Genomic DNA, 27732 nt, shown 5'->3' with positions numbered 1-27732 from the left:
CAAAAATGCTGATGTTAGAAATTGTTTACAACGTTGGAAATTAATAATAGACACATTTGAATTCTTTACTGTTACAAACAATGTTACGGGAATGGTTACGGTTTAGGTAGTACCTCCCGAATGTTGTTCCTCTCTCTTGCAAAACCCAAGAATCACCCTGGGTTGCAGTGAAGGAAGGGAAACCTCTACAGTGTCAGGGAACGGCTGTTGGAGGCCTGTGGAGATGTGCTGAAACCTCAAAGCGTGCCCAGTTATCTCTGTCCTTCTAGGGACAAGCGTGGAAAGAGTAATTTGAAAACAACTATTGCTAATACTTGCATGCTCACTGGTCTGGAAACTTTCTTGATAGCATGCACTAACGTTTTAGGATGAAGTCTTTCTGCAACTTGACTTTTTTGAATTTTTTTTAAAAAATTTTTAAGTATCTCTCTGTCCACACAGCCCTACTTAACATCTGCAGAGACCCATAAGACAAACTGTGCTTCCATACACTGTCTGCAGGCTTTTCTGGGAAGCTGGGGTTGCTCTGATAAAATTATATACATTGCAGACTGAAGAAGGAAGATGTGTCTGCATGTCCTCAGAAGAATTACTAATTTCTCTCCAAAAGATGTACTAATATCAGTTGTCAGCTGAATTTTGCTACATGAGTTATTAGGTAAAAGAAAGCTGTTTCTTGGGAACTATTAACTTGATAAATCAAGTTGCTGCTACCATAAATAAAGATATCTTACTGGCATTGAGTTACTGCTTGTCATACTGAGCTGTGCTCTAATGGCAGTAAAGTGTCTGGAAAGCAATTTTATTGTTTACTTTTATGCCTGTGTAAATAGTTAATTTATTGTAATGACTGGATGGGACATAATTGGAAGTGAGTTTTCAAGGATGTAATATGCATATTAATTACGAGTGTGAACTGGCCATCAGGAAGACTCTTGTCTGCTTGATCCTCTTAATGCTGGTAAACATCATTATCTTTTCTAATGAGCTGTGATGACTGGAAGTAGTACTGTTCTGCTCTGGGAGGCTGTTGTGGATGTCTGGTTACCAAAATAATTTTCCCAGAGTTTTCAACAGGTTAAAAATGCTTACAGGACTTCCAGAGCTCCTGCACTTGCAAGATCTAACTTTTCTTTTTAAGGCTCATATCCCTGAGAAGGCAGGTAGTGTGGGTAGCACTGGGGCAGTGCATCAGGAAGCTGGATTGTCCTCGCAGCTCTGTGCTTGTCTAGTCCTTGTGTGACCTTGGAGAAGTGGCTTTGCTTCTGTAAAGTAGGGCATGAAAAAGGGTAGTGGTTGCAACCAAAGGTCCTGGAGTGTTGAAACGTCAACACAATCTTGCCACAGGAAACCCTGCAGTGTGCTGCAGCCAGCAAACATTTCTGTGTTTTCCTGTTAAAAGGATAAGTATGTAGGAGGAAAAAAAAATGAAATTAAACTCTTGGGTCACATGTAATGCTTTTACACGGTGGAACTGTTAATCACTCACTGCGAGAATGAAAATATTTCGTAGCAGACACACTGTATCAAATCCATAAAATGCTATCATAGAGAGCACATTAGAAGTGGCAGCATATTGTAGACTTAATGTTGCTTTTGTCTTTGGTGGAAGATACTTAAATATTTCATAACGTATCTTTATAAATCAGAAAGAAACCAGTTGATTCATTGTGACTATATTGCCTTCCAGGAGTGGTTCACCCCAGTCAGCTGCTGGTTTGTGGCTTGATCAGTTTGCAAGTGAAAAATAACCATGGAAAAAGTGAAGCCTGGTTGAAGCAAGTTTGTTTTTTGTTTTTTTTTATTAATGCAAGCACATCCAGTCAAACACGGAATATCCTGCTTTATGGTACAGCTTTATATTTAGCATTTCAGCTCAGAATAGCAAAACACAGTATTTAAGGAATGTATCAAACTGAGGGAGGAAAAATAGAAAGGAACCAATGTGGATACTGCATTGATTTCAAGTATATACTAGGACTGATTGACCAGTGAAGTGCACATTCATGTGAAAGCTGTTTTATATGTTTACAGAAAGTGTTCTAAAATTGCATTTCAAATATATATTTTTTCTTAAATTTTAAGCATCCCTTTTAAATTTCAATTACATAAACAAAGCTGATATACAATCGCTCTTATAGTGTCTGACAATGTTACTAACTAGAACATCTCTGAAAGTGCAAAACACTGTAATAATACAGTATAAATATTCTTACTCTAATCCAGGGCTGAAGGTCAGTACTTCAGCACAGGAAAAATAGCAGCAGATCATAAGAATTATCCCTTCCCCTTTTCTGGGCTGTTCTTGATAACAGTTAGTATTCTACTTCCTTCTTCACGGCATAACTTGTGGGTTTTTTTTCTCTTTGATGTCAATGCTATGGGAATAGAAAATGTTGATTTATCTCTCTCTTCCTTACTCCAACTTACTCTTCTAATTTTAAGTACTTGTCAAGGGGGGAGTGGAACAGGGAGAGAGGGAAGGCTCTTTAATTTTTCACCGTACTACAAGGCCAATACAGCAAATAATTTCTATGAAGTGATTGCAGATGCCTCATGAAACAGTGGCACTGCTCTTGGTTGTAGGCACTCAGCAAGAAGAGTCTACTGGACTGGAATAAACCAGACCCTCAGTCCAGCAAGTCTTGCCCCTTCTTCAACAGAAGGCGGAATAAGATGAAACCAATCTATCTGATCATTTTTAAAGAAGCCTGTGCAGGGGTCCTCTGCAAGGCTCTATGAGGGAGGCTGTAAACTCCAGAGGGTCTTGTTTAAAAAAAAAAAAAGGTATCTAATTGTCTGGCTCAAGTCATTATCTTTACAATATCCAGCCCTCAAGCCTTAAGAGAACAATTACTGGAAAGGACAGTAGATATTCATGGATAATAATTTATTCATTAGACAAAATTGGTTTTATTCTGAGCCTATTTTTTTCTCTCTATTCAGAGATCAGGTGAGAAAGCAAGTCCTGAACTCTGTATTTTTTTCCTGGAAATGAATACCTTGAATCTTTAGATTCCAGTGCTCATTTGGATAAGTGTAAACTCAAGACTAAAAGGAGAAATTAGAAATGGTAAGCATCAGTGGGTTAACAGATCACCTCTAATTCTGGTCCTGACTTGGGTTCAAAGGTTTGACCAATTTCTTAGGGTGTTTTCCCTTAATATCAATGGGTTCCGGCCCAGACACTTAATCATGGTTTGCAAAATACTAGAAAGACTAGCAATTTTCAAAGGAACCGAGGGAATTAAATGACCAGTTCAGTGGTGATCAACTCTTCTCAAGCTTCTTTGCAAATTTTAGCCTTAACTTCAAATTGGAGATCAGAGTTTACTTCCCTCTCCCTAGCTCATCTATGATTTTTATTTTCCAAAAACTGTTATCAAATAAAAAATATTGAGCCTGTTTTGCAGAGATAATCTAGGTTAGACATCCTTCTCTTAAACAAAACAAAAAAAATCCCTGATTTTTAAAAAGGAAAACACAAACTATTCTGACAGCCCAAATTTAAAGGATAGTTCCCAGAAGTTTTAAAACTTAGACATGTGTGCATCTTCACACATGCACGCACACATACTCACACACAAACACACATCCCCCAGCAGTTACCCCATCTTATCTCTTTAAATCATGTAACAAAAATATGTTCGCTGCACCATCAGTGTTACAGGCAGGTATACTCTACTTCATGTGCCATATTCTCCATTTTATTTAAAAAGTACATTGTAGCTGGTTTCAAGACATCCATATTTTTATTTTCTTTACTTCCAGTCCAGCGTAATAGAAGGTACACTAAACAATATCAGTACCTTGTAAGGCACTATTTTCTGATGTAGGAGAGGAACATGCTTACTCCAGATGTCTAAGGCCTTGACTCTACAAACACTTCCTAACACATATGAATGGTATCGCTGATTTGAAGGAGACCCTTCACTTCAAAGCTAGAGAGACAGGTTGAGTGTTCTGTAGGATACTGGTCCAATGGAGTATTTAATCTGAACACTGGCTTTAGCTGGGATGTATGTTTTAATTTTTATTTATTTTGGTGGAAGTAATAAAAAATAAAAATTTGGATGCTGATAGAATAAGATCTCCCCAGGGGTACCATCTCCCATGATACATTTCATCTCTGAGAACAGGGCCCTGCCCTTATATTTAAAATAAAAAACCAAAACCCTCCACTTAAGTGCCTTAAGGTTGACATGTGAAATATTTACCATGTTTTATTTCATAAAAGTTACTGTATTTACAAAACAGACCTCAGCCAGTGAGGTCTTTCTTAGCTCAGTCCAAGTCTTTCGGGTTGTAAAAACACATTCGTTCCATGTGCTTCAAAGTCTGCAGATCAGATCCAAAAATCTCAGGCTCTATTAAGCAGAGTTGTCCTAGAAGAAGAGGTAATAAAAAATAAAATTATCTTTTCTATCATGACAAAAAGTTTTACAGTTTTGGTAAAGTTTGGCAATAGGTCTATCTTGCATCATTAGCTGGAAGCCTTTCTTCGAGGGGTAGGTTTTCAACTGCTATAAACTGGAATACATCTATGAATTCCAATAAAGATGCTGACTTTAAATTAAATGAAAATTTAACTTCTGTAATGTTACTTCAGGCCCTTAAGATGTGCTCAGGCAAATACCATATGTTCCTCTGTCATCCTAAACTACTGCTTGCTGAACAGCGTCAGATATAATGCAAGGTACATTGTACAGCTGTCGTAAATGAAAAGTTTATGTAGACTTCCTAAGAAACATTGGGATCACTGGGAAACGGTGTCTTGTCTAGGACAATACACTCGTAAAGTAGTTCAACTGCAGCTGAGGACACATAGGCTTCTTCATTCTTTACCTGGTACAGATATGTCAAATCTAAATGTTAAACATGATTTACAAAGGTCTAAATCTATCTTTCTGCCTTGGCCCTCAGTATTAGAAGAAATCTCATCTAAATTAACTGATCTCATCATGTATATGAAAGAGGTGCTTCCCTCTCTGAGGGAGAAGTAGTCATTGAGACTTTCTCCCTTAAGAGTAGGCTGAAAATCAGAGTATTCATATAAAATTTCCTCCTTTTATAAGATTTGTAAGTGCATAGGTATGACAAATGATAGCACCTTCTTAGTTTCTCTATGTATTTGTTGCCCTGAGAAAAGCATGTCTGAAAACTGCTACATATGTAAATTCTCTTAATGTATTTGATAGCCTAGAAAAAGCATATTCTCTTTCATAGTCCCAGCAGTGATCTTGCAGCCTGAACTGATCTGGCTGGAAAAGCTGTATGAAAATTCAAGCCCCACTGAATTTTTCGTATTTGAATTTTGAAGAAAAAATAATTTATATTTGGGCCAAAATGGTCCTAAGCTGGATATGCAAATAGGAGGGAGGAAGCTGATGATCATGTGTCTGTGTAAGTCTGCAAAAAGACTCATGTTCTAAGGAAGCTTTATACCTGAGTGTTTTCCAGCTGTCTTTTTCCATGTGGTTTTCTGGTCCTTCACTTTCAAAGGATGCAATGAACAGAGCTAGTAAATAAAATAACAATCAGATACATGGGTTCTTTAACTGAAAAAAAAATTAAAGTTACAATATAGCATGTGTAACTTAGCAGACTTCATAATGAAGTTTATTCTCATTAGAAGCCAATACAGAAGTGATAATACATACTTATCAAATATTTTTAGCATGTTAATTTTTTTGTCTGCATTTCAACAAGTAGGAAGTCATCATAGGAAATATTATGTTCAGTAAGGGATTTTACCTTCTTCACTATAAATGGGTGCTGTGAGTAGATAGCTCTGGATCTTCTTGTCTTTTTCGAAAGGGCACTCAACCTGCTTCCATGTCAGGAAATCATGAATCTGTCTTGAAATTTCCCAGAATTTCTGCATGAGGTAATTAATATTATTAAAATCTTTTTTTTTTCTTTCAAATTTTAGTTGTTTTGTTTCAATTTCAGAGCCTCTCAGTCTTGTTCTTATTCATGCTGCTTATTACCCCTTACTCAGTCTTCTTGTTATCCTCTCTTCTTCCCTTCATCTCCCCCTCTTGCTCCTAGTTCCTCATCTGTTGTTAGCCTCACAAGTTTAGAATAGTGTATCCTTGCTAACTGCCTGGTCTTTTGCATTCAATTCTTTTCATCATCAGCCTTTTCTTCATATATAAGAAAGTGCTATTGGCCTGTTTTCTGCATCATATCTCTAAATTAGCTTGATCAGTAAATGGTTTTACTTACTTTACTTTTTACATTTCTAACCTTCAACTTAAATGAAATGTGACATACCTGATTTTTTCCTAAAGCACTTCTTAAGTTTAAAAAATAATCAAAATAACATATAGAAACTATAGATATCCTTTCCTTTCTAGGATCTTAAGAAATGCATAATTCCTTAGGGTTTGTCTTGAATATTCTGTGTGCCCCTGCCTTACCCAGCCTTAATGGCAAAACAGCTTCAAAAGTACTTTTGTGGTCTTTTGGACATGTATGTTTATTAGTCAGGGAGAGAGAATCCAGAACCTGTAGAAGCTCCCTTGAAGACCTGCTAAATACTGTTTGCTGGTTGTGTGTAGCATTTATAGCTAGCGAATCTGATGAGGTTAAATTGGCTAATGTTGATGACTTAGGGTGAAGTTACCTATTACAATTTGATCAGATATTATGGCTTGCTGCCACAGAAAATCTTATTTTCCATTCTTTACTGCCTTCTGCTTCCTCCAATCCCTTTTGAACAGAAGGGCTGAGGAGTGGCAAACTTTTGTCTGCCATCATACATGGTATACTAAGATTCTTACACTTCTTGATTTCAAGTTCTTTCTTTTATCTTAAATGTTGCACGAATACAACATTCCTTGAAGAAATTTCCCTTTCCAATTATCTAATCTTAGACTATTTCTTAATTATTTAAGAAAGTTTTAATGCTGAGACTTTGGCTTCTGAAATTCTTATTTTCCTCTCAATCTTTTCATGCATCAGTTTTGTTAACAAACGTTATTCCAATCAGTTCTGCTTATGTGAATTTTATGTTTTGCAGTTCATCTGTCCCATTTCATGTAAAACTAACAAAAACCAATCTCTATTTCAGTACACTTTAAAACTAATCTTTTAACTGAAGGCAATTACATTCCAGCAGTTTTATGGATTCTCTTCTGTAGATGCAATTGTGGATCTGCTGGATACATAATATAAACATGGCAACTGCAAGCGTTAGCTTTCACAGAGATTTGGTGAAATCATTTCCCCTAGATAATGATATTGCTTTATGTCTAGATCACTGCAATGCTGAAGGAATTGGTAATATAATGAGCTAGAAGTTCAAAACTGGCAATGTTTGTAATATACAATGTTTAACTAGCATTACAGTTTCAATAATAGCAAAGTCCTACCTTGAAGTTTATCTGCCCATTGGGCAAGCGGTTTGTATGTATTTTGTGCAGAAAGTAGATATCTTTAATAAACAGGTTGAAAACTGGGATGACTATTTTCTCTCGATTGCTGTTGGCAGTCTGAGATCGCTGTGCTGCTCCTTGCAGGGCTGTGCGGTAATTACAAAAGTTGCTGGATGGATCCATGTGATGCTGTTTTTATGGGGGGCAAAAAGGCAGTCAAGTAATATAAGTTTCCTAAAAATAAAAAGCTTTGATCTAACCATCAGAAAGTTCATTCTTTATGAATTTGTTGGGCCCCTTTTTAAGCTTTCAAGATAGAGTACCTTATACTGATCAGGTCTGGGTTCAGGTTTTTCTAACTTCTATCTTGTTTGAAAGGAGGGTTCTGTACTGGCTTTACATCTATGCTTTCCTTCAATGGTTAATGGAAGACTGAAAGCAAATGGTAAATAACTATCAGAAAAACCCAAAACTGTAACTTGCTCTCACCAATCTTTCTGATGATGATTTCAATTAGGTTTTGTTTTCATTCAGATCTCCACTAGATGGAGTACTCTAATTAAGTTTTAGGCATAGCAAAATAGCATTGTATGAAAACTACCTTGGTGTTAAATTGGAAAAAAAATGCTAGGAAGAAATAGCCTCAAGAAAACTTGCATCCACTTCTCTTTGCAGGTAAGTAGGGGGTCTGAAATTCAGGAAATGATCTCCCTAATGCTTATATGCTAGTGACCATTGAGAGAGGTGCATCCGTGATCTCTGACTTTGTAATTCCACAGCAGAGGTTTGGATTAAACTATTTGGCAGACTTCTGTATGAAGTCTAAACCTTATACATACCTCTAAAACATCAAATTTGGCTGTTTTGACCTTGGACCAAGTTTTCTTTAGCCGTGCCACAGGACTCAAGTTCATGCCAGCTGAATGGAGAGAGAATAGACAAAGAAACAAACAACAGAGTTGAAAAAATATAGGGCTAACATAACTCTTTGTTTATGTATCAGCACCACACATTCTGAAAGGCAGTTCAGCTTGACAAACGGAAGTTGTAGCTAATGCTTACCCACCCACCCATTAATCTGTCACTGGTACATACTGCCCCTGTAGAAGTGTGCATGCTGACGTGGTCAGCCAACTTACAGCCAGTACGAACGTATCTTGCCAGTCAGGTTGTAAAATGGAGTGCCTTTTGTCATCTGTGTTAAGGATACTCACAGATAATAGCCATCATTGAGTTGAAGTTTCCAATATTGAAGCATTCTCTTGCCACATCAATGAAAAATTCTACCATTCTTGTGCGCTGCTTTTTCTTTACAACCTGACAAAAAACAAGATCTGTTAAGAGGGAAGGGGTGGCCTGAATTTTGGATGGGATATTCAGTCAAAGGCATTGTAACAGGTTGATTGAATAGACATTTCAAGACTTTATCCAGCTTAATCTTATGATGATATAGGCCTGGGGGTATTTTTATAAGATTAATTTTTAATAAAATAGCAGAAGTATTTGGCACTACTATCAATTATTTGTCAAGTTCTGGGGGAGTGTAAATTTTTGTTTATACATAAAGTTCAATGTCTGAGAGAATCCTGTATAAACAAGCTAGACACTTTCAGCAATTTCCTGTTACTGGAAAAGGGAGATAACATGAAGCTGCTATCAGGAAGAATATATGCAAAAAATTTAAACTTCTGAAGAAGGGAGAAAAGCAGTGGACAGACTTAAGACCAGGGGCATGTAACCTGTATGTGAGAGAGAACAATTGCCATGTCCTGATTTTCTCATTTTACTGTGTATATTCTTAAATGACCTCTAGAGAACAGGTAGTGATAATGATCAAATATACAGATTCCCACTCAAGAAAACATGCAAAGGATCTAGCAAGTGGTGTTGAACATTTGCTTTGCAGATTCTTTTATAAATGGCAAAGCAAAATTAATATATAGCACTGTCTCCAAACCCTGTTTTCAAAAGCCATCAGTCTTTCTCTCTCATTTTTTTTTTTTTTTTTAGCTAGTACTTTTGCCTAGATTATATTCATTCATCAAAATTTTTCCCACACTTAGAAGTTTGGTCTGGCTTATACAAAAATGGCTCCTGAGTGGTGACTGCAGAGAATTCACCAGGAAATTCCCTTTTTTAAAAAAACAAAACAAAACAAACCCTCTGGCCTAAATACTTGAACTTCTGTGTCGTATCAGAAGAAAATGGTTCAGTAGTCAATGGCTTGGCTTAGCCCTTGGTATGCTAAAACCTTTTGTTTGACCAGTTTACCGGTATTAGCCACACCAGACAGCTCAGGAAGATGTCTTAGTGTATTTTTGTAATAAATTTCTGCAAGAGCAGGACATCTTAATAGATTAGGATCAATATATCAGACTTCATGAAACTGCAGTAGGCATCTGGATTTCCACAGAAGGGCTACTGACCCAGCAGGAATAGAAAGAAAATCTTCCATTTGCTAGAACAGGGGCATATTAATACGAATCTAGAAAGACAGAAAATACACATGCAAAAAAAAAAAAGTGTTTCTAGCACAGTATACCTTCCATTTCTTTGCTTATTATACAATAGAAGTTACTTTAACTTCTAATACGGCTGTTCTCCCTTTTTTTTAACCTCTCCAGTAGTCCACTTTCTTACCAGACTTCTGAAGAAAGCTTATTCCCGATTTTTCTGCAACAAAAATGAATATATGACAGTGCTAATGATATCTAAATGCAGCAGAAGGACGGCTGTTTATTACTAAATCTGCATTTAAAGATGAGTATCTTTGAGACTTTATGGATGTATTTTTAAAAAAAAAATCCAAAAGAGCTCCTAACTCAAACTCCACACAAGTTCCATTTCACTGCATGTCTAATGTTACTGTGGAAGCTACACAGAACTAGAGAATATATGCAAAGTCAAACATAGCCATGAACTCTTAATCATATAAGCATGCAAAGAATTTAATGCTTGAGTAATGCCATTATCTTTAATTGCACTGCTAATGTTTAAATGTCTATTAGACCACTGCCTGCCTCTTGTCCTTAAGTCCAGGATCACTTTGTTATCTTGTTTCCTACAAATACCTACCCGACAAATCTCTGTAGCCACCAGCATGCTGAGACAATTGAACCAATTGTCATAGGCCTCCAAATTGTAGGTTTTGGTCACATCACCTCGGCACTGCAAGAGAATAGGCTACATGTTAATCCTATCCTGTATCAACTCATCATACCAAAGGATAAGCTTCCTTTTCATGTCTTGCTAAAATCTTGCTGGATATTTTTTAAGGCATGAGCTTAAAGAAGGTTAGAAAATTGTTTCTTTTTCCCTCCATACCCTTCTTGTACCTTGTGATTATCCAGGGAGTCCATGTGGCTGACAATCTGCATCAGATCCTCTGGGTAAATGTTGCTCACCCTTTCCTGTGTTTAGAGAGATGAGAGATGGTCACTGTACAGACAAACAGGGAGTTCAGTGGAAAATGCATCAATAAAGCCAAAGTTAGGAGAACGTTTGGTAACCTTCATCTTCCTACAATGTAGATGTGTGTGGTGGTTATTATCAGTGTACCTAATTGTTCTTGTTCAGTACTTGGTATTTTTTGATTCAAAATATTGAAGGCTTTCAGTAAAGCCATAGCAAAATTCATATTCATGAGCATATTAATATTTAGTAAATGGAAAATTAAATCATTCAAACAAATTAGTGTCTCACCAGTTCAATATAGGTCAGCTGCTGTGCCAAGATCAGAGGGTCACAGCACACACTCAGGATGTCCTTTTGAGTTGACTGTGGCTTGGTTTTGAGGATGGTGCCTTTGTCAGTAACAGGTTGCCGGAATTTCTCTCTAATTTCCTGGTACTGGCTCCGTGCAGAGAGGGCCATCAGGAGATTCTGTGTCATCTGGCTAATGATCTTTTTCACTGTTCCATTTTCCTAAGTAAAAGGCAGAAACAATGACTGCTAAAATCTTTAGCTCTTGCAGACGCAGATCACCAAAGAATTTCCAACTGAGAAAAATAAATGCCTATTATCCATTTTCTTTCATCTTACCTGATCTGATCATCCTGTGACAAATGAACTTGTCCTAGCTGCCCACAAAGCTTCATAATGACATTGTTATGCCTGCCTGCATTCTCAGCTGTTTCACTTGCTTGGCTGGTCTGTTCATTGTGGCAGTTTTTGGCTAGTACCCCATTTCAAGGGTATCCGTGTAAACAGCTTAAAAGTGGGTACAGTGAAAGGTGGTTGCATTTCTTGCACAAAGATTCTTGGATCCTCTGTGTACCAAGTGCCAAAAAGCTCCTTCTCATTCTGATCAGACCCAATGATGATCAAGTCTGTCTAGCGCAGGCAGAATCCAGGGAAGTCACATTATGTCCAGGAATATATCCCTAAAATACCCTGGCTTTGGTTTGAACAACTACAGCATCCAAAGATTTAGGTATGAGCACAATATACATCATGTTCTTGAACAACCAAAATACCTTTCTGTTCATCAGGTGCAGATTTTAAACATAAGATCTATAAGGATCCATACTGGTAAAGCTACAGAAATAAATATAATCTCAATGTTTTCACAACTAAGGCAAGCTGAATTCTGACATTGATTGTTTGTGTCCTACAGACATTTTTCTGAGATCAACCGCAAAGAGCTAACTTGATCACTTTCCTACTCCTCCATTCCTCTCCTGTTACTGCTTTAAATGACCCACGTTCTCTGACCCTGTTCTTCCTGCTGCTGGAAAAAATAATTATACCAAAGACAGTCCTTCTCCTCTTTCCTACACAACTGTTCTCTTGCTTCCATGCAAATTATTTATCTTGAAGTTAGCCACAAGGTTTAACTGTTAGTTTATAACCTGTGGTGTTGGTTTCTGCCAGTCAACTGGATATACTAGAAAGAACTGCAATGAATCTGTGATCATTCAAAGAAGCCACTAATGTGCAGTGATGACTGAAATTATGTAGCAGATGTGAGAGACGATGACTACCAAATACTTGTATACTGCATGCTATAATTAAGCAATAATAGTGTCAGAATGTTGCTTTACAAGGCAATAATCTGACTCCCAAGTGAAATAAAATGAAAAGCTGAAGGCAGCGTAGCTCATCTTGAGGCAACTGGATTACTGCTGAACAGCAGCTGGCTGGAGCCATTTCTGATATTGTGCTACAAGTGTTCAGAAATGCCAAAGGAGCGTGGTGGGGGGACTAAAATAAAGCGCTAATTCTCCTCTCTGGTATGCTGAGCTTTCCATTGTAAATCATTTGACTTCAGCCGCTATGCCTGACACCCATGTGTCTGGGAGGAAGAAGACTTTCTAGATATGGATCATAGAGAATCAGACTTGAAGGCAGGTGAGAGTATCGCAGATACTATGTGAAAGTGAACAAAGAAACTGCAGTAACATGGAAAACTATGGCTTGCTTAAGCTATTGTGAATTTATTAGCATCTTAATACTTAGACAAATGCCCTTTAGAGTTTTAGCAGTTTCTTTTCATTACTAGCCTTACCCTAAATTTTCTTACAAATTTGGCAAATAAGTCAGTGAGTGTACAATAATCTGTCCTTGTTTGAGTTCAAACAAGACATCTGTACTTTGTTTGGGGCACAACCCTGGCTGTAGCTGTAGCTGTTTGGTATACTGGCTGATATCACTAGGACAGGCACCTGACTGCTTTGTGCGAGTTCTCAGTTGACTTTCTATCCTATGTATGGAGAATATTGTCCTAAGGGGATTTGGAAAAGATTTAAAATACAAAATAAAACCCCAAACCATTACCATAATCCCTTGTTGAAGCACAGTATGGGTAATTTCTTGTGGTAACAAATACTGAGAGCAAGAGGTGTTTTTTTGTCAGTGTCAGATTAGGTTTCCTATGGGTCAGATGTGGCATAGCTCTCCACTGATGAAACTTGACTTGTAGCCTTACTAAGGTGATAAACATGGTGATGCTGTAATTAATAGATGTCATCAGATGCCTCAGACACCAGAGCACTGAGCCATGCCATGAAGATGTGTTTTTCTCAAATGACAATTTATTCATATATAACGGGGGGGGGGGGGGGGGGGGGGGCGGAGGGGAAGAGGAAGAGAGGACACAGCTTCTTTCTAGTTCAAAGTAATAGACAAATTAAATACTAAGATACAGACGCTAAATAAAACCTCTGCCAAGTCCCCTTTCACAGTAGTATCTCTGCCGACATACACCTCTTTGCCCTTGTCTACAATGGGAATAAAAGGCATATTATAATCCTGTTTCTTTTTTCCCCTCCTACTAAGGCACTAGCGTTTCATAGTAGCATCCAGGTAAACAGTTTTGCTGATGCAACAAAACTGACATACTTCCTTTTGACTTGGTAACACCTAATTTTATTGTGTCCTATCACTGATTCATGCAGTGCTGTCAAACCTGTTGTTCTTCATTTTCTCTGGACTTGAATCAACACAAACACATAATACAATTGTTTTTCCATTTCCTGCTACTTGTTCTCAAAAATATCTTGAAGTTGTGGCTTTAAAAACAAGGAGAAGCTTCTACTTCTATATAAGTAAGCCTTCATGTTCATACAAACACTTTACAATTAATTCCTTTGCAGTTCTTGATTATATCCTTCCGTCTATTGGTAGTTACAGTGACGTTCTCAAAGAGAAAAAAGTGTAGGCTTTGTGCATGTTGGAGGAAAAAAAACCCACAAAACCAAACCAGTAACCAACAAAACAGAAAACTAACAGCTCTTGTTTTATTTGAGTTTGCTTTATCTGCTTGCTTTAGAAAAGTCTTTTATGAGGTCTTGTTTTCTTCAGAGGCAAGAAACTCAGTGCTGTTCAGACTGCTGATTGACTAGCTAGCAGAGCTCAAATATAACTTTCTTTGTGGAAATACTGTGCATGTCACCTGAAACACAGCAACAAAACAGCTGCTGATTATTGTTAGGAACTATCAAATAATACGCATCTTCACCTTGAGCAAGAGTATATTTGATAGAACTGGTTGATATGAATCGCGGGACTTAAGACATATAGAGTAGTAACAAAGTACAAAGGATGGTACATAATTCATATGAAAGTTAACTATACTTTGCCATTACAGTCACTGTTTTTTCTTTTCTCCTTCTGCACCACATCCGTTTTTCATATCATCGTGACTATTTTGCCTCTTTTACACTTGGTGACTATATATAGACAGTTTCTGCTATTGGGCCATCAAGTTAATCGCTCAGTCTGTGTCCTGCAGTTACACTGACAGCTTAGCAACTGCTGCCGTAGTCCATTTAGAAAATATTGCATGCAGGAGCAAGGGTTTGTATATAATATGATAAACTATATATAAAGGTTGACAAATATTGCTTTACCACTTCATGGGTTTTTTTCTCCCCGCCCCACCCCTACCTCATCACATTGTGTGATCCTGTGAGCAATCTCTTTCAACTCTTTCATGGATTTTTCATCTTGGAAATCATAGGGGAAAGTTTCAGTCCATTCCTTCAGGAGCTGAATGATTTTGGCAGCGAAGGATTTTAGCTTTGCCTAGAAAGAAACAATGAGTTGATTACTGACTGTAGACCTTTCTGACTTCAGAGTAAAGTAGCTGATGAAGGTTCACAAAAAACTAGAGACACCCTTGAAAATACTTTGCACTACAAGTATGTGAAGGGGATAAAAAAGAACATATTTAACTGTGAGCCAGGTTCCTAAATAGTATGATTTAGCCTCCTTTCATGATAGCTTGGTAACATCTCTTACCAAACACTTTGAAGATATTTTCAAGGTTAGTTGTATAAAGCCAGGAAGATGACAGAATAATTTGTGACTTATTTGATCGAAGTCAATGGGGCTTAAGCTGATTTATGCCATCTGAGGCAGCAGTACCTTAGCGTTTGAATTCAAATGCATACAGACTGCAGCACTCTACCAAGCATCTTTCATGAGAAATGTTCACAAAGACATTTTTGTTCTATAGAATTTATCAGACCCTCCAGATTGAGCTGTATATTAAAATAAATGAATGACAGGAAAGATGTGTGTGTTCTCTCCATGACATCTAAATCAAAATGGACTTTGAAATAAAAAGTATTGGCTCTTATTCAAAAAGCTATCAACCACAGAAAGGGGAGGGAGAGCTATTTTCTAAGTTCTTCTGTTACCCATGAATCTTCTAAGCCTTTTCATCAGTTAGACCTGAATTGGATGCCAATTACTCCACTGTCATAGCAATAGAGAGCAGCATCAGTAAATCCAAGGGAGCACTCTTAGAAAATTGGGAGTGTGAGTGCTAAGAATGCTTTTAATGAACAAGAAGAATCAAAACTTAATTCAGGCTGTATTTATCCTCTCCCTCCAACTTGTGATGCACTGAGGAAAAAGGATGTTTCCATTTGTATTTACCTCCCTACTTGTTCCACTAGTCCCACTACACAGCAGTTCCTTCTCCCCATGCACAATGCACTTTCCTCACTGCACTCTCAGCCTCTTAGGGGTTACAGAAGGCGACTTAGCATGTGAGTGTCACTACAGGAAATTGCTGTATTTTCTTTTAAGACAAATAGAAAATGTCTTCCAAGAATTGATAGGAACTTCTGCCAAAACTTCATCTGATCATAGTATGTCCCAATTTATTTAATCAAAACCAAAAGCCAACCAAACTAAGCTATTTTTTTGAACTTTTTTTACATCTCACTGGTATATAATCAGTGGGAATATTAATACTGATTAATAAGAAATTCGAAGTTAAACCATGCACCCTTGAATCCTCAATCGGAAAATGAGCCAGTGCTCCTTGTAAGTCTGAAGGGAATTTTCTTGCTGTTTTTTCAGAGCTGCAAATTGTGCTCTGCTAGCATGCTTTTCCTAGCTGTTTTTATTGATAGTGTTTAATTGATCCTGCTAGTGAGAGAAGCACAGAATAGTTGGATAGTGAGGGCAAAAAGAAAACATCACAATTCTCTTTGCCAGCAGTAGGCATTCTTGCAAAGCCATTCCTGCCAATGCTGCTTCTGTGGACTCCCAGGTTCAAGGTATTTCTAAGCAATGTAGGACAGAGTTCCAGATTATAGTCGTCTGTCCTCTGAACTTCCATTTTTGTCTGCCTTGGGGAAAAGACAATTTATACTACTTTGCTAGGAAATGCACAGAGCCTGACATTATTAAAAGAATAATCTGTAGGTGGTGATAGAGAATTAATTAGCCAGCCAGTGTGCTTCCATTCAATTAAGGTTAATAGATACATGCCTTCTCCACTTCTGTCTAACAAAAGTTGCTATGGAACTGGTTTTTGGTATTAATTATCCTGACTATCCTTTCTTTTTAACTTTTGAAACTGAAAAAGGAGGGATGGGGGCAGGAAGGTTCCAAAATCCTTCCTTAGGCCATGGCAAGTATCTCCATATGAACACTGACTTCCCATCTCATGTATCTACTCATGAGTTGCTAGGGTTTGCTTCCTTCACAATAGAAAGCTAGGCATCTCTTGCAACACGAATTGCAAACCATATTACTCCTCATGTAATTACTCTTCAGGCATGGAAAAAGCTTAATGTTTTAGCAGATGCTTTTAATGCTCATGAAAATAAGGTATGCTTTCTGAAAGCAACACTAAAAAAACCATCAATATAGCAAAACATGAGATTCCTGTTTCACGTGCACTGCAATGAAACCCAAAGCAGCGTGACGGGCTTGATGCACATAATTTGTGATAACCTAGATATAAATCACACGGATATGTGGGTAGCAGCACATATTTCCCTTTTTGTCATGGTTGCAATAAACCTACAACCTACTTTTTCTGTAGTCCTACTCCAGATGTCAGCCTCCCCTTGTGAGGCCTGACATAGAGTTCTCTGGAGTCTATAGGAATACTTCTCCCATAAATATTTATTTGAGAAGCAAAATACTTCTATTAATTTAAGTACTGTAGATCAGCACTGTTCTGCATGAGACAAGACAGACAGGACTGAGAAACAGCTACCAATCAGAAAGGAGGGCAATGGCAGTACTGTGCTTGTAGGAAAGGGAGTTTTAATGAAAATGACCCAGTTATAAATATTGGTTTGATTTTTGGCTTTTAGGAGGAGAACTTACTGGCAACAAAAACTGAGGGAAATCATAATTTTTCAAGGGACTGATGTATTCCAAGACAGGCAAGACAAGCTTTAGTAGAAATTAACTTCTCTTTTTATTTCTTACTACTTGAAATTTTGATTTCAAAAATACTCTCAAGCTGCAGAAATAATGCACCACAGTTTTAACAACAGGTTTTTCCACTTGAATAATACTATGCATAATACTATGATTTCTGTGACAATCTTGTTTAGGTCCTTCCAATCTCTAATGTGCTTATGGAGTTAAATTTTATCCTTTATGGTCAAGCTTAACTACTGACTTGTATATTCTAATTGATGTCTTAAACTGTGAAATCCTTCCTTTTTATGAGTAGCCAGAAGGACTCTAAGCAGGCTCCAAGACATCCCAGAGTGTTTTTCTTTTTAATCCACTTTTCTCTGACTTGTTTTCTATAGGACTCTTTGGCTAGTCAGGACTGTCAAAAACAAAGGAATTCTAAATATTGTGGTGCATAACCTCAAAACCTGGCTCCTTGCCACTTTTTCAGTTCAGACACTATCCAGGCTATAAGTCAGCCAGCTTCTTGTCTTAAGAGATCTGCATAAGCAAACTCTATCAGAAATGATCAGAGCTGCTTTAACTACTTTTGCCACCAGCTATTTCCTGTTAGAGCCACTTAATTAGAAGGTGTTGGTAGCTGATGATACCTTAATGGGTTATGACTATGAATACTGAGAGTGTCTTAAGTCAAGAATTTCTATGCTGCAAGTGAAACGAGCTTTTATTTGTTGCTAGACAGAAAAACAAATGTTTGCAAATGCTAGTGGCCAAACTATTCTGTAAAACGTATATGTGCTTGCAGTAGAGGACAGTAAAGTACTCATTTGAGAAGGATGTCAGAATTTCATGTAGTGTTTTTCAAGAATTTTGTGTTTAGTGGGCAGGAAAAAATTACAGATTATATCAAGGGGGTAGGAAGGGATCAAGGCCATAGCAGAAAAAGCAACCAGCAAAGTATGTGAATTAAAGCAGCCTCCCAAACGCTCATGTTTTATTCTCACCCTGATGTTTGTTGGTTTTCCTGTAGGCCCATTTCCAAATTGTCAGCAGAAGGTGTAAGAGTGTGGGTGTTTGGAATATGAGCTGCTCTATTTTACATCCTGTTGTTAGGGTGTAATGCTATTTCATTTCAATGTGGAAGCATGATTTTTTTTTTTTTAACACATCTGCTGAAAAGACAGAATGATACTTATCTTAATACTACTAATATCTTATCTTAAACAGCCAGGTGATTTAGTCCCCAGATACTGTTTTAATTTTAAAATCTCCTAAGTGCATTGTTATTTGCAAAAGTTTCATTTTATATCCCATTATTTTTAAATCCAAGTATTTCAGATATATTCTGACACTAGCTACTGACAGCAGTCTTCCTCTTCATATATGTACTTGAGTTTTACTCATTCCACGTTTCAGACAGTCCCAGCATCTCTTACAAGTTCCTACTCCGTTGTTTAGTTACATGTTGCTGAGGAACCACTACAATTTACAGAGCATCAGTGTGAAGTTGCTTAGTCATGACCTAGTTTGGCAGTGGCGATAGAAACAGGTATCACCTCTGTGTACAAAGCTGGATGCAGTGGTTCTTGCACCCTCTCTCCCCAAGCCCCTGAATTCCCCAGCACCTACATGATGAGTTACATGCTATTTGGCAAGTAGATCAGGGGACATGAATGAAAGTCATTTTGCACCAAGTGGTTACTTTTTTCTGTGGAGTAATTTTGTGATGTAATATGAGACTGCACCCCAGGAATAATAAAGGAGAACGAAGCCTTTAAGTCGGTATTGCTGTCAAAAACTCTGTATTGCCAAAACACAGGGTTAACTTTTGTGCTCCCCACTCGGAGTTCTGATGTACCAGGGAGAAAACAAAATGGGACCATCAACATGCTGAAGATTAGGAATGTGAGCATGTAATTTCTCACCATAGAAGAACGGATCCAAAACATGCCAAGGATTTGACCAATTTAGGTCTTTAAATACTTGCTGATTTAATCTTGTTTCTGACACTCTTATGTGCATCCCAGCTTGGACTATTCTGGTACTTCAATTTCAGTCAGAAGCCCTTCAATACACACTTTCCGTAACGGTGAGACTTAGATGGATTTAGGTTTATATCATAAACTGACCCAGCTTGGTTTAATCGGTTGTAGTAAAACTGCATAGTCACATGTGTCAGCACAGGCTACCATTTTAAGTAGTGCATCCCTTAATTTTCATGAGAGGCAACTTTCTGATTTAATGTTACACCAACTTAAAACACCCCACCAATAACCTCCAGCAGAGCACTCAACTCTAACAGGATGGTGAGGGTGCCTGGAGAAAGGGGAATCGGATTCAAGAAAGACCTAACTTGGTGAAAGCTCAAAAGTGCAAAGCAACTGCTGGGCAGGTTTCACAGCAGATACACACTGCTCCAGTGCACAGCACCGACTTGTAGCTCATGAGCAAAGTTATATTTCCAGCCACTGTATCCGACTGGTAAGGTAGCACATAATCTATGTTTGTGGCTATCAAAGAGGCAACAGTACTTCAAGGAAAAAGACCCAAATAAAAATGCATCCAATGCTGCCAATTACAATTTATCCTTTATCAATCTATTTAGCTTTACCATGAGAAGGAGAAAGTGGAAAACAAATGATAGTAGCACAGCTAACAGAAGGACATAATGGTTCATTTACCTTTTCTGCCTCAGTCCCCATTTCTAGCTGCTGCTTCTGTTTAATGCAGATCTGCCCCACTTTAGCCAGGAGCTCGTGTGGGTGAATGAAGACTCGTGAGCTCAATAGGAAAGTGAAGATGTAAGTCCTCTGTGGAAAAAGAGAAAAAAAAAAAAAAAGTTGAATAACTTTAGCAGAAATAATCTGTCTTCCTTGAAAAAACTATTCCATAAACCACAAATGTAACTTTCCTTCATTTAAACTTTTTATATTTTTTTCCTGTCTCTGAAGACATGGTGGTCTTTTCTAGCTCTGTTAAAAGGAAATGCTGTAGGCTTCAAGGCTGTTAACTGTGGTGTTTTCAGATTCCCAAATTATTTCCCTTTAAAATACCAAATTTAATATGCCTAACTAGTCATCACTCAACAAAAAGACAGATGAAATATGTCCAGTGTAGTCTGTTATACCTCTTGAACACCACTATTTCTGCTGCTTTGTTTCTTTAAGAGTGATTGTTTTTCATTGAGCTGCAGAAAACTGATTCATGTGTATTCCAAACCAGAGCTGTAATTTCTACATGTATGGGGTTTTTTTTGTTCCTTTTTCCCACAATCACTGACAGAAGCTTTAGCTTGGATTGTGGCCATATGACAATAATTTAGTTTTAAGATTGACTTCACTTATCTGGGGCCTGTTTCAGAGTTGCTTGAGTACGTACACTGCTAATAAATGCCAAGCTCATTAGAATATAGCCTCTCCATTTGCCATTTAAAAGCTGTAATGTATTCTGAATCGTACTCTGGACAGTTTAGTTGGGTATGAAGGCATTCTCACTTCTAGTCTTGCTTCAGTGTTTGAAACTTGGCTTCTGTATTTGAATGTAATTGCCTGAGTAATGACAGCAGCATCTCATAAGCACTTCTGTTTTTCCTTTAGGCTTTTTGACAAAATTTGGAGTCAGGAAATTGCAGGGGATCTCCGTGACAATGGATTTCAATTAACCTTTGTTATGTTTGCAGTGTGTACTGTTACTTGCACCCTGTTTTTAGAAATGTGATTTGGGAGGCCACAGCCAAGTGTGCATATAAATAATCAGTGTGTGCATGTACCACCTTGGACTGGGCAAGTAAACTGAGACATCTAAAAACTTAAGATAAGTTGTCTAAAATATGACATCTCTACTATTAGCTACCGAATTCTGCTGCTTGCAGTCTCTGAAACGCACTTGTTAAACAGTAATGATATCTTGAGGACTCCAAAAAGGTTATGGGGTTTATCTCTCTAATCACAATAAAGAGTGCTAAAAAAAGAATATTTGGGAAAAAAGAATATTTGGGGTTTTTTAACATAATAAAGTTAACTAAAAGTCATGGTGTTCTCGGAGCGAACAGTATAATAGATTAAGCATATATCTATTAAACACCCAACTCTGTCCTGAGCTTGTGGAGGAAGCTAATGAAAGAACAGAGTGGAGTGTGATACAGCAGAGGCATTTAAAATGCTCGTTCTGATTTGAAGATCCTATTAACACTGGGGTTCATGTATTAAATTAGGAATAGAATTAATTCTGTACAATCAAAACTGGAGTTAATCCATAGTCTTTGCCTTGTCTATTGTTTATGAATAGAGGAAGAGAGGAGAAGGGTTAACTGGATGGACAGTTTGGGCCAGGTTCTTGAATAGTGCTTCCACTGATACCTACAGAGGATGGACAGCTGGGCCACCTAACAATCAGGCTCTTGGTGACTATGAGCAGGTGGCCAGGGCAGTGGCTGGACACTGACAGCATGGGCTTTCTTCTTGATGGCATGGTTGCAATCATACCACACAAGTGTACGTTGGGAAAATTTAAGAAACTGGGCTTCTGTTTGGTATTTTTTTACCGTCTCTCTTCAGAATTTCAGAGTTTATTTTTACATTTACAATGACAAAAAACTGAAGTTTGTTAATTTTAAAAAGAAATTCAAAGTAGCTCTTATACCTGCATCTGGAAACAGTCGATGACCTTGTGTAAGCTTTGGAGAAGCTTTATAAAAATCTATAGTAGTGTATGAGGTGTGTTACAAGCACTAAAATTAGACTGAAGAGCTAACCTCATTCACAAAAGGGGGCTTAGCTGTGTTATGGGACAATGTGTCAGATCTTTAATTCTTATGTATGTAAGAATGATCCCTAAACTGATACAGTCCCCATTCAGAATGAAAGCAAGAGAAAGAATAGTGTCAGGTTGTGAGATGGGGGGGGGGGGGGGCTGGCTGTTGGTAGGGTATTTTTTGTTTTAGACTATACCTGGTTATCCTCTTGTTTTTTGTAGCCAACTTCTGTGTTCATTTCTATCAGTGTCGTCCCTAAACTTAAAACTGTGAGTCTGGAATATCTGGGAAAGGAATTTAGCTGTTGGGTGTGTCAGTTGTCACGGGGTTGTATGAAAATTTTTGTTCTGGAAATATGAAACAGCCCTTACTTTTACCATATTTTGTATTTGAGATACATGCGGAATAAAAAAAAAAAAATGCACTTTGATATTTTCATCCCTTCCCCGTATTCTTGTTTTGGGAGTTTAGAAGCCTGTCTGAAAGATGCCTGTATGTGTAAGTAGCAGGGAACCACAACTTAAGCCACGTTGCCCTGCCAGTGACCTTCGCTCTGATAAGCTGGAACACATTCTTCTAAGGAAAGATATAATTTTGCTTCTCATACTAATTCTAGTCTTGGTCTCCTTGGTGGAAGTTTGTGTGATGTGGGACAGTATTTATCCAGAGTGACTCTGAGAAAAGCCCACTTGAAGTATCATTTCCCTATTATCACACTGCAAGACGAGTGTGACCCAGATGACCTGTGCTTTTCTTTGTTTTCTTTGACAATGTTTTATATGCTGTTCAAAAAAAGTGACAAACTGGCAAGATGCAGGAAGATACATGGCCATAAAAGTGCGTACTTTCCATTTTATGCTTGCTGATGTCTCTCTGTAATCAGTAATATCTGTACTGGACCCATGCAATGCTTTTCCAAACAACACTGGACTAGGTTTTAGAAACAAATTATTATTACTGCTGGAACCCATCTGCTGTATTTTTATTCAATTTTTTTAAATCACTTAACTGGAACTAGGTTCAGTACTTTGGAAAACAAAATTGTTCCATTATGGTCAATCAAGACATGCAGTTTTACAATATACTGGCACCTAACTGGGGGGTGTGTGTGTGTGTGTGTGTATAATACTTTTATTGCTTATGCTGGCATAGACAGAGAGTAACTGCAATTAAAATTAAAAATTGATAGGTCTGACAGCAGTAGTGACCCCCATCTCATTGCCTCTCTGCTAATAGCCACTCCCTATCCAATAAAGAAAACTGAGGTTGAACTAAGCTGTACCTTTCAGCTTACCAGTAGGTCTTGGGGGTTAGGAACACAGGTGTTTTGGACAGGAAATATTTCATACTAATGTCATATGCTTTATTTAGATCAAGGATTTCTGTGATTTGTTGCACCTGTACTACTATACACATATAAGCTCAATGTGTTAAGAGTGTAAAAACCTACACTGTCTCATAGGCAGTCCCCTAATTATGAAGATCACAGTTTGCAGAAAGAAATTCAGCTATGAAGCCAGCTGATTTGACAAAGGATGATTAAAAAATGCTTCCATAAGCTATGAGATTGAAAGTTAAGCTCCATTTATCCTACAAAAGCGACAGGTATTTGGGAGGAGTGGCAAAAAAAAACCAAACCCTTTCTATGCTTGGAACAACATAAGCTGATACAAAAGGGGCTTGTGCTTTACAAGAGAATAAGAAGCCAGATTCCTTTAGTGCCTAAAGTTGTTGCTAAGAGATGAGCTGAATTATATTTAAAAAAAAAAAAAAAAAAAAAGAGAGTGTGAGTGCACAAGACTAAAGAAGGAATTGTTACTCTCTGACCCAAGAATGCACTGATGTCGTCTTGAGGAGAGAGAGAAAAAAAAATATTTTCTTTGTGTGCTCGCTGCTCATTCTGGAACTTCTTGTTTGTGAAATATTTTCTTGAAACATTTTCTTGCTTGGGCACAAGGGTTGCAGACTGGTACATTCCATTCCTAACCTCCCGAACTCCTCCGTCTCATGAGTATACATTTTTCTATGTGCTGAACAAATCCCTGCACACAAACAAGCCTCAAAAGAGCAGTACACAAATGTAGGCCCTTATCTTTCCCATCCTCCCTTGCCTGTCTCGTGTTCTGCCAACATGGCAAATAACATTTTTGTTTTGCCTCTGTAGCCAGCACAGAAAGATATTCTGTGTTTGCTTTCTTCCCCACCCCCATCCAAAAATTTGGATGAGTACTGCAATTTACAGATATGTCACTCTGAAACTAAGGTAATCTCTGCTAATGTTACCAATAGCTTCTCTTGGGGCAAATTAGTTCGTGATGCCTTGCTGCCTTTCTTTGTATGTGTAGTCAGAGACATGAGACTGAGAGGTGTTTATACCTTTCTCTTGAACACGCAGCATTGGCTGCTCTTTTGACAGGATATCAGGGTAAATGGCTATCACTATCCCTCTGGCAACTTCCCTAAAAATAGAACGGAGCATGAAATTAAGTATAAACATGCAAGTAAACTGAAACAGAAAACTTGAAGATGACTTAAATACAGCTCTTTTTTATGTTGTTCAAAGCTTATTTATCTACTCGTTTTATAATTGATCCTTTCAGCTAAATTGGGTGATCTGATTTAACTAAAAGAATGTGTCCTGCTGTAGAAGAGACGAATTTGGTTTAATGCTGTTTTCCATCTCTGTTTCCCTGGAGTTCGCTTGATCTGCTTCTGTTGTATCTCTCTCAGCTGTCAGCTTGCTGTCTATTTAAACTGCAGCCTCCCAGGGTGGGGGTCTGTGACTGCTTGGTTTGCAGTGCTCCCTTGCACAGGGTATGGGACAGCACCATGGAAACTAGCCGCATTCCAAAATAAGTTGTAGACCCCTTAAGTAATGCTCACTTTATGGAACCATTTTTAGAGTAGCTGTGTTATAAATACAAGTTACTGTGTTTAAAAGTTACAATAAAGGAGGTGTATTAGCAGCTACTTAAACTTAGCTATAGTTCACAAATCCAAGCAGCAAGTAACTATATTCTAGTATCACACAAAAGACAAGGAACTGACTCCTTGGAAGGCTTAACTACAGCAGCCTAAAGATATTTCACTGGTATACCACATCAGCTCTACCTGCTGCTTTTCTGCACTTCTGTTCTACAATATGTATTTGGGGGCAGGGAGCAGAGATTTAATGTCTAACAATGGTTATCCCTCCCTGTCTTATAGAAGACTTGATACTAAGTCAGCATCTGTCAAAGGTAGTGCAATGGTATGTTAGACATATTTAAATGCAAGGTTTAGGATTACCTTGGAACCGGACTATTAAAACATCCTGCGTTTGCTTTGTTAAATCTTTTACTGATGATTGCTGGCAATTCTGCTAAGTTTATACCCACTGAACTATCATATGGGGAGTCCCTTTCTTGTGCATGCTGATTGTGAAGATGGGTGGTGTATACGTGGGAGCTTGGAGGGACTTTATCATGACTGATGTGAAACCACAGTAAAAAGTTCTACATGGATTAGAGTGAGAAACATACAAGAAGATACAGCATGGCTCACTACTGCAAGCGTTAAGTTCAACATACAAGTTAATAGCGATTGCAATTTCCCACCCCCTTGTTAGTCTTTACAAAGAACTGGGATGCTTCTGCCACAGATGCCACTTTTTAAGAGCTCAAAGGGAATACATGCTATATATCCCCTCTGATCTTTGGCAGCTTGTTTAAATAACATTTTTCATTAATGGGTACAAGGCGTAATTTTAAGTGATAAAGCGATCTCTCAAATATCCTAGGTTCAGAATCTTATTGCATGCCCTCGAGTTATACTATAGGTAGTATTTGCTTCAGGGGACTGCACTGAGGATGTTTAATCAGTTGCAAAATCATTTTCAGGCTCAGGAACATACATTTTTACAGTGCTGGCCAATTAAAATGTCTTGAGAAAGAGAGTGTTTTTATTAAAATCTATTTTTGGTTTTTTTCTGATGGTTTAACTAGGAGATGCATAGAGAATTAAGGAGAAAAATAAATACTAGAGCTGATTTCAGGTCTGCTTCCCTAGGTAGGAGCTGGTTAGTAGTTAATCTTGGCTGCATTAGAGCTAAAGCAGCTTAGAGGGATTGGAAATTCTGTGGTTAATGCTGCTTTTAATTGGTTCTTAAGGCAGCCATTTGGGTTCAACACGGCTTTATCTTTCTAACAAGTGTTCTCATTTAAAAACAGAAAGGAGAGTATCCCCGTTGAGCAACATCTTTAGTGAATGAATATCGTGAGTAAAATGGATGCATCTTTAGCCTACATCTTAATCTTGAATCAGATGGAGGTAGAATTTCTTGAGGAAGCACTAATGCAGGAAAACTATAGGAAGAAAAAAAAGCCCTTCAGTGGCTACTTACATCTGGATAATAGTCCATGGTGGGCACCAGGCGCTCTATCAAGGCCTCCAGTGATCCAGAAACAAGGTTCCCATCCTGATAAACAGGGTCGACACACCTCTCTCCCATATCTGGCTGCACTTGTCCACTACAACTGGAACCAAGCATGCTGGAAAATATTGGCGTCTGGGGCATAGTTTCCTGCAGAAGCAGCAAAAAACAGAGGGTTAAGCTTTCTTTCAGGATGTCTTACGTGTGGGTTTTACAGAGGCATACATTAAACACAATTACATATTTGACTGAATGCAGCCTGGGCGTTTGAGCTAAGTTCTGAATCCAAGCTGTCAGACATCTGTAAGCTGGCTTTGGGGTTTGAAATGCACCTTAAACTATTTCACGAAGGTTGTAGATGAAGAAGCTGTAAGAATTTTCTTCACTGTACTTAATTTCTCCTTTCTCCCCCGTCACTATAGAGGGATAAAAATGCAAAATGCTTTCTGAATTTCAAAGATACTGAAGTAGTGCCTTACTAAACAAACAAACAATACTGTGCCTTAATGTACCTCTTTTTTTTGAAGTCAGATCTTTGGCTAAAATACTTGACTTGTGGTATAAATCCTCCACCACTTCCGTAGCTAGATGTAATCCAGGTCTCGACAGAATGCATGTTCTCCTGCACATAGATATCACTGGAAACAGTGGGGAACATACTGTCTGAACAAAATTCTCTTTTTTTTTCTGGTACATGAAACCATGAACTGGATGGAACTGAATGCTGTGACATATACTGTAATATATAACTCTAATGAGAGTCTCTTTGGAGATTTTTGTTTAGGAAACAAACCTGCTGTCGCAATAGAAAAACCACACGAAGGTTTGGGGTTTCCACCTCCCTCCCCTTGGCCGGAAGCTCTATCAGTATACAGTAGTTACCAACTGTGAGTAAACTACGGGAGTTTTTCTGTTTGTTTGTTTTAAACTGGCTACAGCTTAAATATATGCAGAAGGCTAAACAAAATATCCTGCTACTGTATGCAAAGGCTGCAAATACTATTCAGCATCAGTATCAAAACACTTCCCCCTGTCTGCTGCAATAGTTAAGACTGTTTAGAACATAAAGTGAAAAG

The 27732-nt window shown here is 37.9% G+C and overlaps 1 protein-coding gene across 6 annotated transcripts in view; it reads right to left on the bottom strand.

The window, feature by feature from the left end:
• Positions 1 to 1783: 1783 nt before the first annotated feature.
• The window catches only part of RASGEF1A (RasGEF domain family member 1A), a 174303-nt gene continuing 148354 nt past the window's right edge, over positions 1784 to 27732 (bottom strand). For 4 of the 6 annotated variants that reach the window (XM_074874499.1, XM_074874501.1, XM_074874500.1 and 1 more), the window contains 12 exons: positions 26627 to 26806; positions 20174 to 20302; positions 14766 to 14903; positions 11082 to 11303; positions 10715 to 10789; positions 10455 to 10547; positions 8594 to 8696; positions 8219 to 8298; positions 7377 to 7568; positions 5755 to 5878; positions 5446 to 5518; positions 1784 to 4385 (listed from right to left, as the gene is read on the bottom strand). In XM_074874499.1, coding sequence (XP_074730600.1) covers positions 4361 to 4385; positions 5446 to 5518; positions 5755 to 5878; positions 7377 to 7568; positions 8219 to 8298; positions 8594 to 8696; positions 10455 to 10547; positions 10715 to 10789; positions 11082 to 11303; positions 14766 to 14903; positions 20174 to 20302; positions 26627 to 26806 — 1434 coding nt within the window. In that variant the 3' untranslated portion in view covers positions 1784 to 4360. Of the gene's footprint in view, positions 4386 to 5445; positions 5519 to 5754; positions 5879 to 7376; positions 7569 to 8218; positions 8299 to 8593; positions 8697 to 10454; positions 10548 to 10714; positions 10790 to 11081; positions 11304 to 14765; positions 14904 to 20173; positions 20303 to 26626; positions 26807 to 26896; positions 27275 to 27732 lie in introns of those variants that run through there. The other 2 variants (XM_074874504.1, XM_074874503.1) reach the window with 2 other exon arrangements.

Source organism: Strix uralensis, chromosome 7 (genome assembly GCF_047716275.1).
Source record: "Strix uralensis isolate ZFMK-TIS-50842 chromosome 7, bStrUra1, whole genome shotgun sequence".
NCBI classification, from domain to species: Eukaryota; Metazoa; Chordata; class Aves; order Strigiformes; family Strigidae; genus Strix; species Strix uralensis.
The sequence above is the reverse complement of the archived record's forward strand: the minus strand, read 5'-3'. Positions and strand labels throughout refer to the sequence as shown.